The sequence below is a fragment of the Papaver somniferum genome, unplaced genomic scaffold (genome assembly GCF_003573695.1).
Source record: "Papaver somniferum cultivar HN1 unplaced genomic scaffold, ASM357369v1 unplaced-scaffold_19, whole genome shotgun sequence".
NCBI classification, from domain to species: domain Eukaryota; kingdom Viridiplantae; phylum Streptophyta; class Magnoliopsida; order Ranunculales; family Papaveraceae; genus Papaver; species Papaver somniferum.
The window spans coordinates 678,605-699,628 of record NW_020628818.1 but is presented as its reverse complement, the minus strand read 5'-3'; the positions used below and the strand labels follow the sequence as shown (position 1 = coordinate 699,628).

The window sequence follows — 21,024 nt, the reverse complement described above, 5'->3', positions numbered from 1 at the left end:
AAGTTGCCGTGACACGTTTTGGCATATGATCTGAGGACTTAGATGAGTACGGGATTACATTGTTGCTCCAAAGTTTATACTGTTTAGTCAACTAATGAGGAATAGCTATCATCCGTCTAAGTTCAGAATACATTTGAGTTCATCAGCTCATTGTCACTGCATGCATGTGCAAAGATGCATTCTCCAACTACATTCTTGCAACAAAAAAAAAAGTTTAAAAGTGGCAGATTCAATTCTAGCTCCTGGCCGCCATTTTGCTCCGAGCTAGTGCATAGAACACCCATTTCCAGCAGAGATGCCAATTTTACGTACACATCACACATCTAACCATGAGGCATACGTACCAGCTCTTTCTTAAAAATCAAATTGTTGCTTTCAAAAAAAATTCTATGCCAACCAAACCTAACCAAACTGAAGTCGATATGTCACCAACAGTAGTGTTTTCTAACAAGAGAAATTCAAATTGAAGCATCATCAAATACCTACTCTTCTCTCACGCACCTAAACCCACTAAAAAAGCACATACAAATTATACTTAATTCTCACCTTTCCTAATAAACAAAATCTTATATATTCCTCACCTATTGCTTCAGTTCAGCACACTACCTTTCAACCTAAGAAACGTATACATCAGATTAAAATAAGACTTCTGTTCGAGGTCGCTTGTTGTGCAATCCATTTCACAGTTTATTTCACAGACCATCGAATAATCTTCCTCCCAGACTGTTAAACAACATAAACAGACATTCTCATGCACTCGAGTACATGATAGTCAGCCAATACTTAAATACCACTTGGGGCAACGGAGCTGGACTATCCATCATGAACGAAGAAAAAAAAAACCATACCCCAAGTAGTTTTAAAATATCCATTTCCTAATTAATGATATGTTGTAAATTCGAAGTATCACTAAAAATATTAAATGCTTCCCTAATATGTGCATATAGAGTCTCATGCATGTATATAAGCTCTAAAAGATTCAATATCACACCAAAAAAAAAGAAGCCAAATCTTTGGATGAGAAGAAAAAACATGAAGCGTTTGATCTCCTCGTCTTCTCTGTCTTCTCTTAGAAAAACTACAACTCTTTCTCCATACCTCTTTACTTTCATAGGTTTCGTTTTCATTTTCTCCATTCTCTATGAAAACAGTGTTAGTTGTTTTCTCAGACAAACTTTCAGTCAGTTTCAACCAGAATCACCAGAAGCAAACAACAAACAGGCATTATTGACAAAAACAGGTGAGCATTAACGAAAATATCTCTTAACTTAACCGCTCTTCCTGTTTTGATTTGTGTTATGTAATTTACTGAGCTTAAATTTTGATCGTTATTGCGTATAATAGTAATTACGGATTTGTTTTCTAAAAATATAAGGTTTTTATTTGTGGATAACTAAGTAGAGACTAAGAAGCAGGTGAGATTGCCATTTGCTATTGGAGAGCCTCATGCCGATGAAGATTATCAAGAGTGTGATGTGTTTAGTGGGAAATGGGTCTACGATGAATCCAATCGACCGCTTTATGAAGAACCCGAATGTCCATATATACAACCTCAAATCACTTGTCAAAAAGAAGGACGACCTGATAAAGGCTATCAGCATTGGAGATGGCAACCTCATGGTTGTTCTCTGCCCAGGTTCGTAAACAATTCTCATAATTTATTTCAAATGGTTTACAATTGTTGTTTTATTTATGTACTTTTTAAATGAGTTCCAAGAACATCTCTACACAAATGTGTCAGAATGAGCGTTTTCGATTATAACTAAATTCTTTTGGTGATATATTTGGTTAAAATTCTGCAGCTTCAATGCAAAATTCATGCTAGAAAAACTTAGAGGTAAGAGGATGTTGTTTGTTGGTGACTCCTTGAATAGGGGTCAATTCACTTCCATGGTGTGTCTCCTCCAGAAGGTCATCCCTGCACACGCCAAATCCATGCGAATCGTTTACAACTCTCTTACTGTATTCACAGCCAAGGTACCAACTACCAACGATGATTAAATTTATAATATACTCACAATCAATGTGTTTATATACTTATCCTCGTACATTAAATAATTAGCCATAATCTTCTAAACTATATTGCTCAAATACGTAGGAGTATAACGCGACGATTGAGTTTTATTGGGCACCATTCCTTTTGGAATCAAACTCTGATAACGCCATAGTCCATAGGGTTCCAGATAGAATAGTTCGTAAGGATTCAATCGATAAGCACGGTCAACATTGGAAGGGAGCGGACGTTTTGGTATTCAATACATACCTTTGGTGGTGCACTGGGATGAAATTTAAATTTCTGTAATCTCGAAACCTTTATATACAAGTTTCTGATTCATTTTGCTTAGTAAACGATCATATACATGTAGTAAAATTGCAGTCCAGTGACTTTAACTTCACGGCATGTAGACAAGGATCATTCCAAGATGAAGAGAAAGTATTTGAAGAGTTGCCAACAGAAGATGCGTACCGTGTGGCAATGAAGAGCCTGGTGAAATGGGTTGAGAAAAATACAAATCCTAAGAAAAATAGAGTTTTGTTCACTAGCATGTCGCCTTACCACGAGAAGTAAGTAAATCTCCAAGGTCATAGCTTGTTCCGTTTCTTTGCATTCACTAAAATTATTTAACTTGAATGTTTTACTTGCAGGAGCAGCGAATGGGGTGGGGAGCCAAATGAGAATTGTTACAATCAAACGACTCCGATAGAAGATCCAGAATACTGGGGAACAGGGTCTCGGAAAAAAGTAATGGAAGTGATTAGACAAGAATTTAGTAAATCAAAAATACCCATTACATTTCTAAACATTACACAACTATCGGAGTATAGAAAAGATGCACATACAGCAATATATAAGAAGCAATGGAATCCCTTGACAAAAGAGCAGATAGCTAATCCGACTAGCTATGCTGATTGTGTTCATTGGTGTTTGCCTGGACTTCAAGATACTTGGAATGAACTTCTATACACCAAACTTTTCTATCCCTACCAATAACATACACCCGGAATCCTGTTCCGTTACTAAAACTTTTGTAAAATTATCATTTTGTTTTGCCAATCTTTGCCATTGTAAGATTTTGGATCAAGTACTTCAAGAGTAATCAAGGCGGTTAGTAAAAGACTTGGTCTGCCTTCGGTAAACATTTGTGCCTAAATATTCAAAAATCTTATCCCATTTTGTTGCTTGCAAGTTGCAATGGGACTTGCTTGAGTTGGCGAGTTGCTTTCTATGTTTATAAAGGCTGGCAATGCTTTCAAGGCCTTTACCATGAAATTTCTTCATCACAAAAAAGTGCAAAAAGAAAGTTCATCTTCCGAAAGAAACAAAAAATGCCTCTTCAATTTATGCTCTTTCTCATTCTGGAAAAGAAATATTATCTAAAAATAGGCCAAAAAAATGATAGTATCTGTTTTCCAAAAACTTCACTTAGAAGGGCATTAGACCCTGAGCAAAGAAAAAGGGTATTATAAAGCTTCACTTAAAAGGAGACAGTCAAAGAATAGTGAAAGCAACTAATGGAACCAAATGAGCAGTAAATTGGATCAATGCAAGCATAATAGGAGACTCGATTTTTCTTCTAAATAGTTTTACTACATGAAAATATAATCTTGTCCATCGTGTAGGAAATAATGTCACGGATACTATCGTGAAAAAGGCTTTATCATTTTCTAGCATCCAAGAATGGCAACATCATCTGCCTCCTTGGTTAAGTACAGCCATAGCAGCTGATGAATCTCTGTTATTTTCAAACACTTAATCCAAAAAAAATCTTTTCCTTTCGTATTAAAAGAAAAAAAAATCCAAAAACAGAGGAAATATTAGTTATAAACGATAAATAACCATACGTGGTATGCAATATAAAAGTATCGGAACAAAATAAAAATTGTGATTCAACAAAATTACATAATAGTTACCGAGAAGAGAAATACATGGCCAAGTTGCCATTTTTATTTTTATTTTGATAGGAAGAGCCATAGCCATTAACTATAGAGCAATAATATAAATGAGAAATTCTAAAGCTAATTACACCAATGATGTGATTTTTTTTTATTGAAGTTGTCTTAAGGGAGTGGGTGGGTACTGGTACTTGTTAGAAGCTTCTTTATTGGGCAAGCATGAGATTAACGGGGGAGAAGAGAAGCTTGTTGGGCCTAATACTTTTCCATGGGCCAGTATGATCTTATCGGATGATGATGACCTCGAGTTCAATTGTTTGCCTATCAGACTTTTGGGGTGAGCAATTGGGACTGAATCTGCAAAGTGAAAACTACTACCTGATAGGATCCGGAGATGCCTATATGTGAATACCACAATCACACGGTATCTATCTAGTAGACAACGGTAAATACGGATCGTTCCCACGAGGAGCGGTGGAAATACTAAAATCAATAATTCTGATCGACTAACCAGAGATATTTTTCGGATTTTTGAAATAAAAGAATAAAAAGAATAAAAATGAAAATAATTAACTAAATGCAATGTGAAAGACGGTAACTAGGGAATCTGGTTTTCACCAGTTTAATCATGTAAAACTCATATTCAATATCTAAAACGTATACTCCATAGAATTGTTTCACCGTTGTAATTTTCTCCCGCTTCTAAGTTGATAGTTCTAAAGATTTATTTATCAATCACAAAGCATGTTCCATCAAATATTATTAAGCATGGCACATCAATTTAAAAGTATAAATAAACAATGAAGCTATCTAACCAAAATAAAGTTGTAAAGTATCAAATATCAATCTAGAAGCATACCCCGTCAAAGAACCTAATCCAAGTACGATGCATCAAACGGAAAACATATTTGATCAGTTCAACTACTTATGCAATTATAAACCAAGCGTATTCAAGAAAAATTACTAGACATTTAAATCGTTATCCGGAGAATTAATAAATGAGTCTACGTCGTCAAATTAGTTTCCACCAAAAGTCATAGCCAAAATTTAGCAAACCATGGGGTTCACAAAACCCATAAAAATGATTACAAAAGAAAATCAAACCCTTATGGCCGTTGTCACCCGGCAATAAATCCTCTTCTTCCCTTTGTTTTATCTGCTCCTCCAATGGCCGCCAACAGCATCCAGAAAACTCAGCCACAGCCTCCTTTTCTTTTCCGTAACCGAGCCCCATTCTTTCTACAAGTTGCGGCTTCAGTAGCCTGTGTCGGCCTCCTCTCCTTTCTGGTATTCGGCTATGTAGCCGCAACCTCTAAAATCTCAACTCCAGCCGGCCTCCTCTCCTTTCTGGTTCTGTTCGTTCATATATAGTCTGCTGCCAAGAAATTCAGTTAAGCCCTAGCATAGTGGCAAGGCCCAGTCCAATCACTGCCAATATCCAACACCGGTTTCTGCTCCTTTGCCTGACCCCAGCATAAATTATTCTTCTTGTTTCTCGCAACTCCAAATTCAGTCCACACTAACTCTCTTCTGTGGCCATTCAAGTTCAGTCACCAACACCGTCCACCAGCTACTCCCATAGCAGATTCGACTAAGTTAACACACAAACCCACTTCACTTCGAACCAAAATTCCACCAGCGCCTTTTTTCACTGTCGGCTACCATTGTTGCTACTTGCCATTAATCATCTCAAACATCCCATGTCTAACCAGTCAACATCTCCACTTTCTGTAGCAGATAAGCTCGTTGTTTGCTTCTTGAAATCCCAGAAAAAGTCCATCACCACTCGTTGTTTAATAACCAACGCCATTCCTTGCCTCACTTTGCTGCTATCTTCCTCCATTCGAGTGTCGCAGTTCAAAATAAAACCAGCCATCACAACCATCGCTGCCTGCCAATTTCAACCATTTTTCATCCTGGATGGAATCAGACCTAAACCCTCAAATACGACTGACGTTTCCCTCCAACTTCAGGAGGAGCTGATGCTTCTGATTTCCATATCGAACTCGAACTCCATTGCATCCATCTCAGGTTACTAGCTAACTCTTTCATAATCTCGGCCTCTTCACCTCTTTCAATCTGTCTGTTTACAACTTCATCCCACACCGACCACAGCAGCTTAATCAGTTCTTCCTGGTCATTAATTTCTCAACATTCACTGAAACTATGACAGTAACTACTACATAGCCGAGATAAAACGCAGACCCAAATGGACTCAAACAACAGTTGCTCACTCCATCGACTGCACAGCTCAAGACCAAACAAACCAGCACCCATTCTTCATCTTCTTATCTCATTGATTGCCCATCTCAACCACTTTTCAGACCATGTCCATAAGCTCCAGCTGACAGTTACATCTTCTTCGAATGATCTTCTATAGATTCATACCATTAACCCAAGCTCCATTATTCCACCTTCAGCTGGTCTTTGAGATGCAGCCAAAGAAATTCAGATGTCAGCTGCTTGGAAAGGAAAATATGCTCGACAATATGAACATTCAACTCCTGGTGTTGAGGACACGTTTCCCATTTCTTTGTTTTTTACCCTTCTGTAAACCACTAGACCACACGTGCTGTGAGCGTAAACAAAAGAATTGTGGTCCATGCAATGGTTTCTGCCGTGATAATAAATCCTGCTGATATATAAAAATACTAGGCTGGTCATATTTAGTTGTTTTCACGGCAAACACCGGTTAACTTCCAGTTTAGTCATTTATTTTCCCGAAAAATAGAATTCACTTGTATTTTCTACAAAAGCACTAAAACAATGTTATTAGTCAAAATATCGAGTGATACCTAATATAAATATGGGATAAAATGTAGCACTTACGTGCTTATCACACCCCCACATTTATATTTTGCTAGTCCTCGAACAAAACAAATAATGTATCCGCTACACAGCTGGATAAAGAATGAAGTCTGCTAAACAACGAGACGAAACCACTAAACAGTGGTATAGAGACGTCTGCTAAACAGCTAGACGGATCCGTTAAACAACGAGATCGAGAAATGTCTGCTAAACAGCTAGACAGAAAGACCCACTAAACAGCTGATCATTTTTATTTCATTTTTTTTATATAATTTTTTTTGTAGACCCGCTAAAAAGCTGGTCATTCAATATATATATTTTCTTTTAATTTTTTTTTAGACCCGCTCTACAGCTGGTCATAACATGTAAGAAAAAAGAAAAAGACCAGCTACACAGCTGGTCATAACACTAAAAATTATAATATATATATTTTTTTTTTCTTTTAGACCCGCTAAACAGCTGATCTTTTTTTTTTTTTAAATCAAAACTCCTAACGAAAATGCCACTCCCCCACACTTAAACATTACATTGTCCTCAATGTAATCGAGTCATCCAACGTAGAAGTTAAGGTGGGAAATCCTAAAATGAAAATAAAAATAAAAGATAGAGTAAAGGGAACAAATCTGATGGGTTGACTCCCATGAAGCGAAAGGTATTTGTTTCTCTACTTTTGCCAGCAAAGAATCTCAACAAGGTGTTGATACACCAATGTAAGCTGCAAGGCATATATATAAAGTCTGAAAAGTTGGGGATCAATCCAAAAACTTAGGTCAGCTGCGAATATGAACCTGCAAACACTATAAACCTCCAAAAAGATGTGTAAATCCATTCCCAATATAAAACAGACCTTAGTCGAGATAAATAAATCACTTACATGGACAATAAACATAGAATTATCTTATTTTTTATTCGGGAAGCACACTCTATATCAGGTTCTAAATCAGCTGAAATACATCTGGTCGACACATTTTCTTCACTAGAAATCATAGGAAGCAATGTATTGACAATGCAAAAAGGTACTGATGTAGTTTTTTAAGTGGTAAATAAAGTTCGTTCAACTCGGACTTGTGTAGACTCAATTTCAGACTTAATAATAGAAAACAATAAAAATAAAGAAAATATATACACAAGATTTGTCACAATGTCGATAGATTACTGAGACTCAGGATTTCACCAAACCTCATACCATGTGGTTCAAAAATCAATTCTTAGACAATTATAGCTCTTGTTTATTGACTCTAATTCTTTGACAGGGTAGATTTTAAAAAGATTAACTGTAAATCACTAGCATGATGCATCAAAAGCACTTAGACCAAGCACACATCATCATACGACTTCACAACTAATTAAGAAAAATCATAAAACGATTAAATTAATGCAAAAAGTCATAAAAAGAATTAAATATAATTACCACACGTATGAAATATGGCTTCCTCCGTCATCCCAGTGTTGGGGTTTAGCTCCTCATATTAATCATGATCTCAAAATATGTGTTTGTTGCTCAAAAGATGATTAAAAGAGTGAAAAGTAATAACACAGACTGTTTGCAACAGTGTATTGCTGTTGCAAAACAGCTGTTACAATGGAACTGTTACAGAAAAACTGTTGCTTTGTCGCTGATTTTAAAACCCTAGAATAAGAATGCCCTGAACAGCTTAATGTTCTTCAGCTGTTAAACAGCGACACTTTTCTGCGACTGTCTACGGAGGGTCAGTGTTCTTCAGCTGTTCTTCTTCTTCAACAGCAGCAGCAGCAGAAACAGAGTTTGGTAAAGCTCTGATTTCTTCTTCTCTGGCTCTCCTTAGGTTCCCAAACTCTCGAAACCTCTTCTATATGACCCAAGACATCTATTTATATAAAAAATACCGATTAAATCTCTCCTAAATCTTCCAAAATCTCTTTCCTTCTCTTCACGGCCAAGTTGCGACAATTTCTTGTTTTAGGATTTCTACGCGTTTCTGAGCTTTCCTTTTTATTCTAAACTCTTCCTTAGATAGATACAAATCTTTGGGAAGGTTTACAGCGTTTTAATTACTCTAAAATTCCCTAAAACAGGTCACACACGTGACTTTCCATATTTTCTTGTTGTGAGAAAAATCCGTCGTTTGAGCCCAATCTAATCGATTTAAACACCCATATCAGATTCCTAGACCCATAAGGAGTCTATCCTATGAAAATCAGAGATTTAATCGACCTCAAACTCCTCCAAATCACGATTTCCAAAACTGCTCTTTAACTACACTTTTTTCCCGCCAAAACCTGATTTTTGAATGTTGAAGATGGTTGCCCCTTATCCATAGTAGGGGTGCGATTAGCAGATGCCTGGAAATGGGATGCCCCTTAGTAATTATGTTACCCCTTATACAAAGTGAGGGTCCGAATAGCAAATGTCCTCCCATGAACGCAAAAAACACTTTTCGAGCCAATTTTGCCGCAAAATCTTATTTTTCAAAAACACCTACAAAGACATAAAAAGCCAAAATAAATACAAAATCGAGCACTAACAATATATACAATTGAGATTATAATTTAGCGTATGCAATAAGCCTTTAAACCCCTAGGTGTCCCTAGTGGCGGAGTGTTTTCTCCGGAGGGCTTACCAGAGGTATACCCACAAAACCTTTTTACTCCAGACCCTAGATATTTACACAGAACCTTGGAAGGCACTAAAGAATCTCCTTGGTTGGCATACTTATTGACTACAGGAGGAAGTACCCTGATGTGAAATTCCAATTGTTGTACACGAGTTTGCACTCAAGCATACTAAAATTCATATGAAGTGACAGAGCTCTACTCAGATAGTCGCACTATGGACATCAATATCCGGAGTCAAAACTAATCACATGGATAGATCAAGAAGATGGATATTGAAAAACATAGATGGTTTTGATGTTTACTAGGTGAACGGTGTTTCTCATATCTGTCTGAAGGCCTCCGCCAAAATGAACCTATCCTAATGGACTGAGATACTAGTCTGACTAATATCAACACACTGGCATATATAAGGGAACCTGTGATTGATAATCCTAACTCTAGGTCAACACAAATGGCATATACAAGGGTTCCAGTGGTCGACTTTATTGAATTTATTCCAGTTGGTCTGATGGTCTGGTCTCTATTTTTTTTTATTTTTTTATCTCAATCACTCTAATTCACCCTAGCATTGGTAACAACTTGAATCGTGAGCCCCACCTAATCACTTAGAGAAACATAGTTTAAAAACAAAACAAAATAAAAACAGAAGTGAAAAGGACTCAACGAGATATGGTGAAACTATCATGTTATTTCTAACACTTGAGCTCTGTGCTTTTATGAATAGACTCTTTAGATGTTGCCATCTAGTCAGATTGGTTCCTCAACTCCTACAACCAAAATGCTTCCATCCACTTAGATTGGTTAATCCCATCCTTAATAAGTATAAATTTCTAGGCTCTGGAGTTTAAGTGTGCAACTAAAAAGTTTCTCTTATACCCCCAAACTTAAATCTAACATTGCCCTCAATGTTCTAAAGATCAAATTAAAAGCATGAACAAGGAGAAACTGTTACCATTTGAAGCAAAAGAGATAAGGAAAGATATTACCGTGTTGCATGAGAATGGGTTACCTCCCAAGAAGTGCTAAGTTTAATGTCTTCAGCCAGACTAAGAAAGGATTAGTCACCTTATAAAATCATAAAGTAATAGCCGAAATATTTGTGGGTCATCAAAACCAAATAGAGCTATCACAAGTAAAAGGAATCTGCAACATGCCAAGAAAATGAACAAATAAAGCACACACTTGTCTAGTTTCCTGTTTAAGACAACTACATCTAGTTGTGGTTCAGGTTCAGGATCTATAACTGGGTCCAAATAAAATATTTTCAAGGGTTGCGTTTCCTCATAGGTTAGATCCAAATTTTCAGGTTCTAGAGTCTAGAAAAACTCAAATAAAAACTTAGAAGCACATAATAATAACCTGAATAATTGAGGATCCTCTAAGTCAATCAGATTTGACTTACACAGCTGACGACAATGAGAGTGGTGATCTTCCTTAAACAAGTATGTCGACCCTAATCTCCTAAAGTAATTAGGTTTAGTCTCAAAACTTAATATTCGACACATTTGAAAATCAAACATTCCCACATTTGGAAGAAAAATATTTGGTGGGAAAACAAAGTCAATCTGGGTATCATAGCCTAGGTAAACCACATCAATCAGAGGATGGGTTTCTAATAGCTAAAATTTCTTGTGGACATCACTAGGTTCAGTAAAACATGTATGAAGATAATCTTGTAAAATGGTTGAGGCACATATGTCAAGTCCCAAGTGAGGGATCTCTGTAAGAGCTAAAGGTAAGGCACAAGGAGAATGATAATCACCCACAAACTTAGATTTTTGTGTGTCTCTAGAAAGACTAGTCACAACTTCCCTAATTTTAAGGTCATCTAATTCAGGAAAATGGTCAATTGATTCTTCTAAGTCAGGTACATCTTCACTCATCTCGACGAGTTCATTTTCTTTTTCTAAGTCTATTGTTTCTAAATCGCTAGACTCAAAATATACTCGTTCCTCTAAACCATTATTAGCTTCGTAATCAAAAGGAAATACTGCATCGTCTAAAACGAGAGTATCTCTAGTCAAATCCTCGTCCTTTTGAATAGGTGAATAATTATTAAAATTATTTGGATTTGAACTAGAAATAATATTATTATTAAGCTCAGTTGGAGTAGCAAATTCCTGATCACTATGCCTATTTATTTCAAATTCTTCATCAACACTATCCTCATCATAATCATTATAATAACATGAAAATGGTTGAACCTCATCTAAACAACAAGTAGTGTTACCAATTATATCCTCGTCATCTTGATTATGCAAATAACTATCCTCATTTTCAAGGGTATTATTGGAGACAATGTATTGAAAATTAAGATTATTTCGAGCAATTCTTTCGTTCGTCTCAGCTATCAGCTTGAGGGATTCCTCTAAAGAAAGTTTCCTTTCGTCATAAACTAAGTTATTCATCTCAGCTATCCTACGTGTCGACTCTTCTAATTTCCTGAGAGACTCTTCTAAAGGATAAAAATAAGAATTTTGCTCATATGATCGGTACTTATGTGGATAGTAATTGGGCTCACCATGGTATGGACCATAATCTTCAAAAGGCTGATGTTCCCAACCTTTATTCACACTATGGTCAAAGTAGTAACGTCCATTTTGAAACTCAGTCGGATATTCGTTGTATTGGCTATTGTAATACCAGTTCGACATTCTACTGCAGGGGTGTGAGTTGTCACACAAAATAAAACCCACTGATAGGGGATTCGTGGGTGGATAGAGTCTTACCTCCCGTACCAGACGGGCGATGAACCGTTGAAGTCGACTCAGGCCACCGACTCCTATGTCAGTGTACGAACCCGAGGGGCCGAGACAGTATCATAACTGTCGCCCTTCCCTGCAAAAAGTTTATATTTAATTTTAACCCTTCCTTAGGGTTTAAAAATAAAAATGTCCAAGTCCAAAAAGGAAAAGAAAAATTACAAAAATAAAACCCTATTTACAGTTTCTAAAAATAAAACAAAATAACTATATAAAAAATCTTCTTCTCCACTCCTTTCAGATTCCTCTTTTCTTTCCTTCTTTGGCGATGCTTTCCTTTTATAGTACTTTTCTTTCCTTGTAGCTTCGCTCCAAATCTGAAAAGAATCGAAAAATACCAAAACGCGTAAAAAAACAAAAAAAATAATAAAAATAAAAATAAACCTAAAACAAATCTAATACGAATCCGCGTCGGCGGCGCCAAAAATTGATGTAGTTTTTTAAGTGGTAAATAAAGTTCGTTCAACTCGGACTTGTGTAGACTCAATTTCAGACTTGATAATAGAAAACAATAAAAATAAAGAAAATATATACACAAGGTTTGTCACAATGTCGAGAGATTACTGAGACTCAGGATTCCACCAAACCTTATACCATGTGGTTCAAAAATCAATTCTTAGACAATTATAGCTATTGTTTATTGACTCTAATTCTTTGTCAGGGTATATTTTAAAAAGACTAACTGTAAATCACTAGCATGATGCATCAAAAGCACTTAGACCAAGCATACATCATCATACGACTTCACAACTAATTAAGAAAAATCATAAAACGATTAAATTAATGCAAAAAGTCATAAAAAGAATTAAATATAATTACCACACGTATGAAATATGGCTTCCTCCGTCATCCCAGTGTGGGGTTTAGCTCCTCATATTAATCATGATCTCAAAATATGTGTTTGTTGCTCAAAAGATGATTAAAAGAGTGAAAAGTAATAACACAGATTGTTTGCAACAGTGTATTGCTGTTGCAAAACAGCTGTTACAATGGAACTGTTACAGAAAAATTGTTGCTTTGTCGCTGATTTTAAAACCCTAGAATAAGACTTCCCTGAACAGCTAAATGTTCTTCAGCTATTAAACAGCGACACTTTTCTGCGACTGTCTACGCAGGGTCAATGTTCTTCAGCTGTTCTTCTTCTTCAACAGCAGCAGCAGCAGAAACAGAGTTTGGTAAAGCTCTGATTTCTTTTTCTCTGGCTCTCCTTAGGTTCCCAAACTCTCGACGCCTCTTCTATATGACCCAAGACATCTATTTATATCAAAAATACCGATTAAATCTCTCCCAAATCTTCCAAAATCTCTTTCCTTCTCTTCACGGCCAAGTTGCGACAATTTCTTGTTTTAGGATTTCTACGCGTTTCTGAGCTTTCCTTTTTATTCTAAACTCTTCCTTAGATAGATACAAATCTTTGGGAAGGTTTACAGCGTTTTAATTACTCTAAAATTCCCTAAAACAGGTCACACACGTGACTTTCCATATTTTCTTGTTGTGAGAAAAATCCGTCGTTTGAGCCCAATCTAATCGATTTAAACACCCATATCAGATTCTTAGACCCATAAGGAGTCTATCCTATTAAAATCAGAGGTTTAATCGACCTCAAACTCCTCCAAATCACGATTGCCAAAACTGCTCTTTAACTACACTTTTTTCCCGCCAAAACCTGATTTTTGAATGTTGAAGATGGTTGCCCCTTATCCATAGTAGGGGTGCGATTAGCAGATGCCTAGAAATGGGATGCCCCTTAGTAATTAGGTTACCCCTTATCCAAAGTGAGGGTCCGAATAGCAAATGTCCTCCCATGAACGCAAAAAACACTTTTCGAGCCAATTTCGCCGCAAAATCTTATTTTTCCAAAAACACCTACAAAGACATAAAAAGCCAAAATAAATACAAAATCGAGCACTAACAATATATACAATTGAGATTATATCAGACACAAAAATGTGTCTATCAGGTACCGGATTATCAAACTCAACACAATTGTTTAAACTTGTATCTAATGGTTCAAGTTTATCAAAATCAGCAACTCCTAAATCCGGTTCTAAGTCCGCGGAAATAACTTCCGTTGTTGAGTTACCTTGATTATCTATTGGTTGTCGCAATGCATTGATAATATCAATAATCATAGGGTCATCGGAATCATAAAAGTGGGCTAAACAAACAGCTAAAGGCTCAAAATCATCGACACAAGTTATCTGACCAATATCAATATGTTCAACATTCACATCAGCATTCAGAAAATCACTAGATGGATCATAAAAACAAGAGCACAATGGAGCAACAATATCATGAATAATCACCTACTCACTATTTGCAACCAAGTGACTTATAGGAAACTCATTATCTGAATGATTAGAAAATATCTCATTATCACGCCTACTGTCTCTAAGTCATCAGACTCAACAATAGTATCTTCTATACAAATATGTTCTTCTAAATCATCATTATCTGAATAAATGGCATCTCTAACACAACTCTCATCCTTTTTAATAGACAAATAATCAGTTAAATGATCATGAGTTGGGTAAGATACAATAGATTCAGATATTATATCAGTATCATAATTCCTAAAATCACTTCTAGTATCAAGTTCCTTTTCACCCTCATGGTATTGGGGTTGATACTCATCTGAATAACCACCCATAGCGAAATTACGTGGATTCCAAGTTCCATACCTGAGACGATTATAAGCAAGAACTTCTTTATACCGTGACCTATACATGTATTCCCCAAGCGTCATAGAGGACGTCTCACGCAAAGCACTCATCGTTCTCAAAAAGGCTCCTGAAATAAAATTCTGAAGCACAAAGCAAGTCAAAAGGAAAAAGAAATCTTAAAAAAAAAAAAAACTAACTATTTACAAAATCAAAAATACTAATTACAATATTCCATAGCCGCTCCCCGGCAGCGGCGCCAAAAATTGATAGGATCTGGAGATGCCTATTTATAATAACCGCAGTCGCACTGTATCTAACTAGTAGACAGAGGCAAGTACGGGTTGAACCCACAGGGAGCGGTGGAAATACCAATAATCAATATTCTCAATCAACTAACCTGAAAAAAGATGTTTTTGATATTTTTAGAATTAAAAATGAAATAATAAAATTAAATTAGTAGAATGATTCCAATGGAAAGTCGGTAACCAAGGTTTTATTGTATCCACCACTATTTCTATTCAATTACTGAAATGAAACATAACTCATGAATATTTATTTATTGTTCGTTCTATTGACATCACCTATTATATATATTAGGGTCGCAAATATCACTGGTATACCCTAAGCATGGCACATCAAAAGACTAAATCCAAGTATGAACCATCAAATTGCATCAGCGAGAAAGTTATACGAAACTAAATATAGGTTCACAAATTCTATATGGATTTTCTAAGCATAACCCATCAAAGTTTTTAACGAAGCATGGATCATCAAATAATAAGACAAATATATTTGTATTACGTGAATAGGTTTTTAAACCGGTGAAGCAACAACTTATTTATTCGATCAATCAATAAACATTATTCAAGAATTAATCAATTCAAATCATAATGGTCTAATGCTATATAATCATTTCGAATTAGCCTAATACCCAAAGTGGTGTCAATCATAAACCCTAGTTACAAGAATTTAGCAAGACATGGTTTTCTCAAAAGCCATAAACAAATCAAATGAAAACTTCCTAATCAAAATTGAAAATGGGAGAAATAAAAATTCAAACCCTATAGGCTCTGTCGCCTTCGTCTCCTTCTCAATCTCTGTTCTTTTCTCCAAGTTGCGGCTTCAGTAGCCTGTGTCGGCCTCCTCTCCTTTCTGGTATTCGGCTCTGTAGCCGCAACCTCTAAAATTCCAACTCCAGCCGGCCTCCTCTCCTTTCTGGTTCTGTTCGTTCATATATAGTCTGCTGCCAAGAAATTCAGTTAATCCCTAGCAGAGTGGCAAGGCCCAGTCCAATCACTGCCAATATCCAACACCGGTTCCTGCTCCTTTGCCTGACCCCAGCATAAATTATTCTTCTTGTTTCTCGCAACTCCAAATTCAGTCCATACTAACTCTCTTCTGTGGCCATTCAAGTTCAGTCACCAACACCGTCCACCAGCTACTCCCATAGTAGATCCGACTCAGCTAACACACAGACCCACTTCACTTCGAACCAAAATTCCACCAGCTCTTTTTTTCACTATCGACTACCATTGTTGCTGCTTGCCATTAATCATCTCAAACATCCCATGTCTAACCAGTCAACATATCCACTTTCTGTAGTAGATAAGCTCGTTGTCTGCTTCTTGAAATCCCAGAAAAAGTCCATCACCACTCGTTGCATGGCCGGCCCCCAAGGGGAATCAGGGAAAGGTCCACTTTGGGGCAGCAAGGCCTAGGGGCAGCAAAGCCTTGTCTGATGTGGGGGCTTATCGTCAAAAAAAAAAAAAGTTTACTTAGGGACTTATTTAAGAAACTGTATAAAGGGTTGGGGCAAACGTTTCAATTAATCTAAATATGGACTTTTCGAGATGAATATTGGTCAATCTCGTTAAAATTTTCAGTTCTTCAATTAGATCTCTTTTTCACTGTTGCCTTTTCTTTTTGAGCCTAAAACGAAAGGAGAAAGGTAATTCTATGTCCACTTCACTTGTATTGTATGAGTCTTAAATCATTGATTGAGAATCATATGATCTCAATAATATGATTTCATTTTCCCTTTTTCTGATTCTAAAACACATATAAATAGAGAAAGTTAGGGTTTATATGTTGGTTAGAATTTTTTTTTTCTTTTCTTTAATTTGATCGATCTAATTATGTTGGCATGCTTAATTTCAACAATTATCTAGTGCTTAGCTTTATTAGGGTGTTCAATTAGTTGATTCATTGGTCTTTTTTTGTTTGATTGTTAAACCTTTGAAAAATTAGAATTAGCTTTTCGGTTTATAAAGTATTCTCTGCATCCATTTATTTAGCTTTGTGTAATGTTTTGTTTGATTTGATATTTTGTTACGGTCAGAATGATATTTTCTTAAAAGAATATTATATCCCCTTTGGATGGTTTACTTTGTAAATGTAATGTTAGGAGCAGCTTGAATTTGATGCAGGTGTGTGGCAAATCCACTTTTTGGATTTAAGCTTGACGGCATATGAGAGTGGGAACTCATTTTTGGAAAAGGTAGCTAGTTATGAGTCTTATGACCTTACAATTAAATTTGTAGGTTAAACTGATTGCTTCACTATAGTTGGGCTAAGGAATACTAACAGTAAATGATATCCAATAATAGCATTTCTCTTACTCAACCTATAACAATTTCACAATCATGGGTAGTTCATCAGCAGACACTGCTTACGGTTTATATCAATGCATAGGTGATTTATCCATGCCGGATTGTACTAACTGTGTAGCTCGTGCAGTGAGTCAAATTGGTACTCTTTTTTCTAACGCATATGGTGGCGTTTTAGAGCAACAAGGCTGTTTTGTTAAATATGATAATACTAAGTTCTTAGGTGTTGAAGATAAGGCTATTTCGATGATGATGCTAGCGAGGAGACAGTTCCTGACTCAGGTGAGGAATCTTTTAGAAAAAATTATTTTCTATACATAGTTGATTGTGCTTTGCGTTCATTTCAAAGTAGATTTCAGCAATTTAAGGAGTACGAGAACATATATGGTTTCTTATTCGACTTGGAGAAATTACAATCCATGAGTGATGATAGTTTATTGGCATCATGTACTAAACTTGAAGATTATCTAAGTTATGGTACACTTTCAGATATTGATGGGAGAGATCTGTACACTGAATTAAAGATTATGAAAAGGACACTGCCGGCCTAGATAAAGAAACCAATTGAGGTATTACATTATTTGCAACACTTGGAAGCATGTTATCCCAATGCTTGGGTTGCTTATAGAATTTTGCTTACCGTCCCTGTTACCGTGGCAAGCGCAGAAAGAAGTTTCTCCAAACTGAAATTAATCAAGTCTTATCTTCGGTCCTCAATGTTGCAAGAAAGATTGAATGGCTTGGCTATGATAGCTATTGAAATAACCATAGCTGAAAAAATAGACTACAAATCCATCATTAGAGAGTTTGCGTCTAAGACTACGCGAAGGGTGAAAGTATTTCGACGAACTTTGTAAAATTTATGTTTAGATGTCAATATAATTATATAATTATCTTTTATTATTACAGTTGTGTGGAAATTTTTTTTTGGGAGGGGGCATAATTTTTTTTTTTGCTTCGGGGCAAAAAACATTCGGGAACGGCCCTGCTCGTTGTTTAATAACCAACGCCATTCCTTGCCTCACTTTGCTGCTATCTTCCTCCATTCGAGTGTCGCAGTTCAAAATAAAACCAGCCATCACAACCATCGCTGCCTGCCAATTTCAACCATTTTTCATCCTGGATGGAATCAGACCTAAACCCTCAAATACGACTGACGTTTCCCTCCAACTTCAGGAGGAGCTGATGCTTCTGATTTCCATATCGAACTCGAACTTCATTGCATTCATCTCAGGTTACTAGCTACCTCTTTCATAATCTCGGCCTCTTCACCTCTTTCAATCTGTCTGTTCACAACTTCATCCCACACCGACCACAGCAGCTTAATCAGTTCTTCCTGGTCATTAATTTCTCAACATTCACTGAAACTATGACAGTAACTACTACATAGCCGAGATAAAACGCAGACCCAAATGGACTCAAACAACAGTTGCTCACTCCATCGACTGCACAGCTCAAGACCAAACAAACCAGCACCCATTCTTCATCTTCTTATCTCATTGATTGCCCATCTCAACCACTTTTCAGACCACGTCCATAAGCTCCAGATGACAGTTACATCTTCTTCGAATGATCTTCTGTAGATTCATGCCATTAACCCAATCTCCATTATTCCACCTTCAGCTGGTCTTCGAGATGCAGCCAAAAGAAATTCAGACGTCAGCTGCTTGGAAAGGAAAATATGCTCGACAATGTGAACATTCAACTCCTGGTGTTGAGGACACGTCTCCCATTTCTTTGTTTTTTACCCTTCAGTAGACCACTAAACCACACGTGCTGTGAGCGTAAACAAAAGAATTGTGGTCCATGCAATGGTTTCTGCCGTGATAATAAGTCCCCCTAATATATAAAAAAACCAGGCCAGTCATATTTAGTTGTTTTCACCGCAAACACCGTTTAACTTTCAGTTTAGTCATTTATTTTCGGGAAGAATAGAATTCACTTGTACTTTCTACAAAAACGCTAAAACAATGTTATTAGTCAAAATATCAAATCATAACTAATATAAATATGGGATAAAATGTAGCATTTATGGGCTTATCACTGCCACACACATTTTTAAAATTTTATCTATTGTTTAACCACGGGCGTGAGTCTTTAGGAGCGCACCCAATTTTATGAGAAAATTTCTCTCATATCCGTAATTTTATAAAATTTTTTTTTTTTTTTGTAAAAATTATTCTGTCTCAACGATGTCAAAACCCTACATCCACAGGTAGGAAACTAAGCGATATAGATATGTTTTCAGTTCTGAACGCACCTAGTACAACAAACAAGACGGCCTTCTTCCCTTTACTCAAATCCGAGACGGTGGTTTGTCTGTTATTCTCCGGTGATTCTTGTGGTTGTTGACGAAAAATCAAAGGTACTGTCTCAACAGGGTTTTGAACGAGATATATCTGATGTGCAAATGAGATGGGATTCTGAGCTAAATGTTGAGTTCGAATTAAGGAATCTGTGAAGAATCAGAAGACACATGATGGGTCTGATCGAATTCGAGAAAGAGATGGAATGAGAAATTAGGGATTTAGAAAGATGGGTTTATTGCAGTGATAGTTTATGAAGTGATCGGAGAGGATATTGATGGATGAAATGGTGAATTACAGGTGCAAGTGATGAACAGGAGATGACACTGTTCGTGATGGAACTCATGGCTAAAAATTATTTTGTAACAAAGGGTAATTACTATAGCTGGTAGAAGGATAATCCCGTGATTAGCAGAAAACGCAGCCATATCTCTGGACAAAGTTAATTCTGAATTAATGTTGTTGTTAATCCAAAGATATTGTGATGGGTATAGATAGATTTTGTAAAGAGAGGAAGGGATGTTGTTGGAATGGTTTTGGTTTGATGATAATATATGATGCATGAGTAAAGGTTTATATAGTGGTAGAGAAGGATTAGTTAATTCATCACTTTTGAACTTTTGCTTACTTTGGTAGGTCAAAATACGACACAACAAGGAAAAACATTGCAGATATATCACACGAATTAGTTTTTTCAGAGGGTTGACTCTGGATTTCTAGTTTGTGATCAAGTATAACTACAGAATTTTGTGGTTATTATTTTGTTTGTGGTTAATATTTTTTTTGTGAACTCATGGCTAGAATCAGATGGGTGCAGGCGTGCAGCTACAGATGTGAAGATGAACTGCAGATGATGGTGTTATGGGATTCAAGTGAACAAGAAGATTGAATAAGTCCGCGAAGAATGAGAAATTGGAAGTAAGGGTCTGAGAAGAGGAAATGCGTAGTCTCAAATTTCTGGTAAATGGTGTTGGAAATGTTGATGCGGTGTTGCTGCCACTTGTTGTTATGTGATTCCCCATACAGATCGCCACTCGTTCGGACTCACTTCAGCTTATCAGAGACTGACACTAGCGTTTCTAATTGAAAAGTTGTGCACCACTTTCGTAATGAAAATCTTTGGATGCCCAAGGTTTTGGAATTTGGCGTGGCATCATGGGTGCACTTACAGTGAACAAATGCTAATTTTAATGAACCTGCTCGTGGATAGGCCTGTAAGTTCTTCCGGCACATAAATTGCCTATATAAACATAATAATTCCACATATCCTATCTACCCGCTGGTAACTCTTGTGAAATTTGGTGACCCCGTAACAGATTTGTTTTGTTCAATGTTTTGTTTCGGTTTAGCTGTGTTTCTTTGAAGATGCATAACACGTTATGCAGCTATT

At 36.5% G+C, this 21,024-nt stretch overlaps 1 protein-coding gene and 1 long non-coding RNA gene across 6 annotated transcripts; both read left to right on the top strand.

The window, feature by feature from the left end:
• Nucleotides 1-638: 638 nt before the first annotated feature.
• On the top strand, nucleotides 639-3,206 carry LOC113339061 (protein trichome birefringence-like 33). 2 transcript variants are annotated; one of them, XM_026584465.1, is made up of 6 exons: nucleotides 639-1,240; nucleotides 1,399-1,636; nucleotides 1,803-1,977; nucleotides 2,099-2,298; nucleotides 2,407-2,565; nucleotides 2,647-3,206. In XM_026584465.1, exons 1-6 carry the CDS (start codon nucleotides 883-885, stop codon nucleotides 2,990-2,992), a joined length of 1,476 nt encoding a protein of 491 aa, XP_026440250.1. In that variant the 5' UTR covers nucleotides 639-882; the 3' UTR covers nucleotides 2,993-3,206. The 2 variants fall into 2 exon arrangements, with proteins under 2 accessions (XP_026440250.1, XP_026440251.1); XM_026584466.1 differs by having other exon boundaries at nucleotides 641-1,240; nucleotides 1,402-1,636.
• A 13,339-nt stretch (nucleotides 3,207-16,545) lies between these two features.
• Nucleotides 16,546-18,231, top strand: LOC113338396. Of its 4 annotated transcripts, none has more exons than XR_003354761.1 (3): nucleotides 16,546-16,670; nucleotides 17,133-17,610; nucleotides 17,818-18,231. It is a non-coding gene; the product is annotated as an uncharacterized LOC113338396 (long non-coding RNA). The 4 variants fall into 4 exon arrangements; XR_003354760.1 differs by having other exon boundaries at nucleotides 16,547-16,670; nucleotides 17,149-17,610; XR_003354762.1 differs by lacking the exon at nucleotides 16,546-16,670 and having other exon boundaries at nucleotides 16,696-17,610; nucleotides 17,818-17,897; nucleotides 17,995-18,231.
• Nucleotides 18,232-21,024: the final 2,793 nt, after the last annotated feature.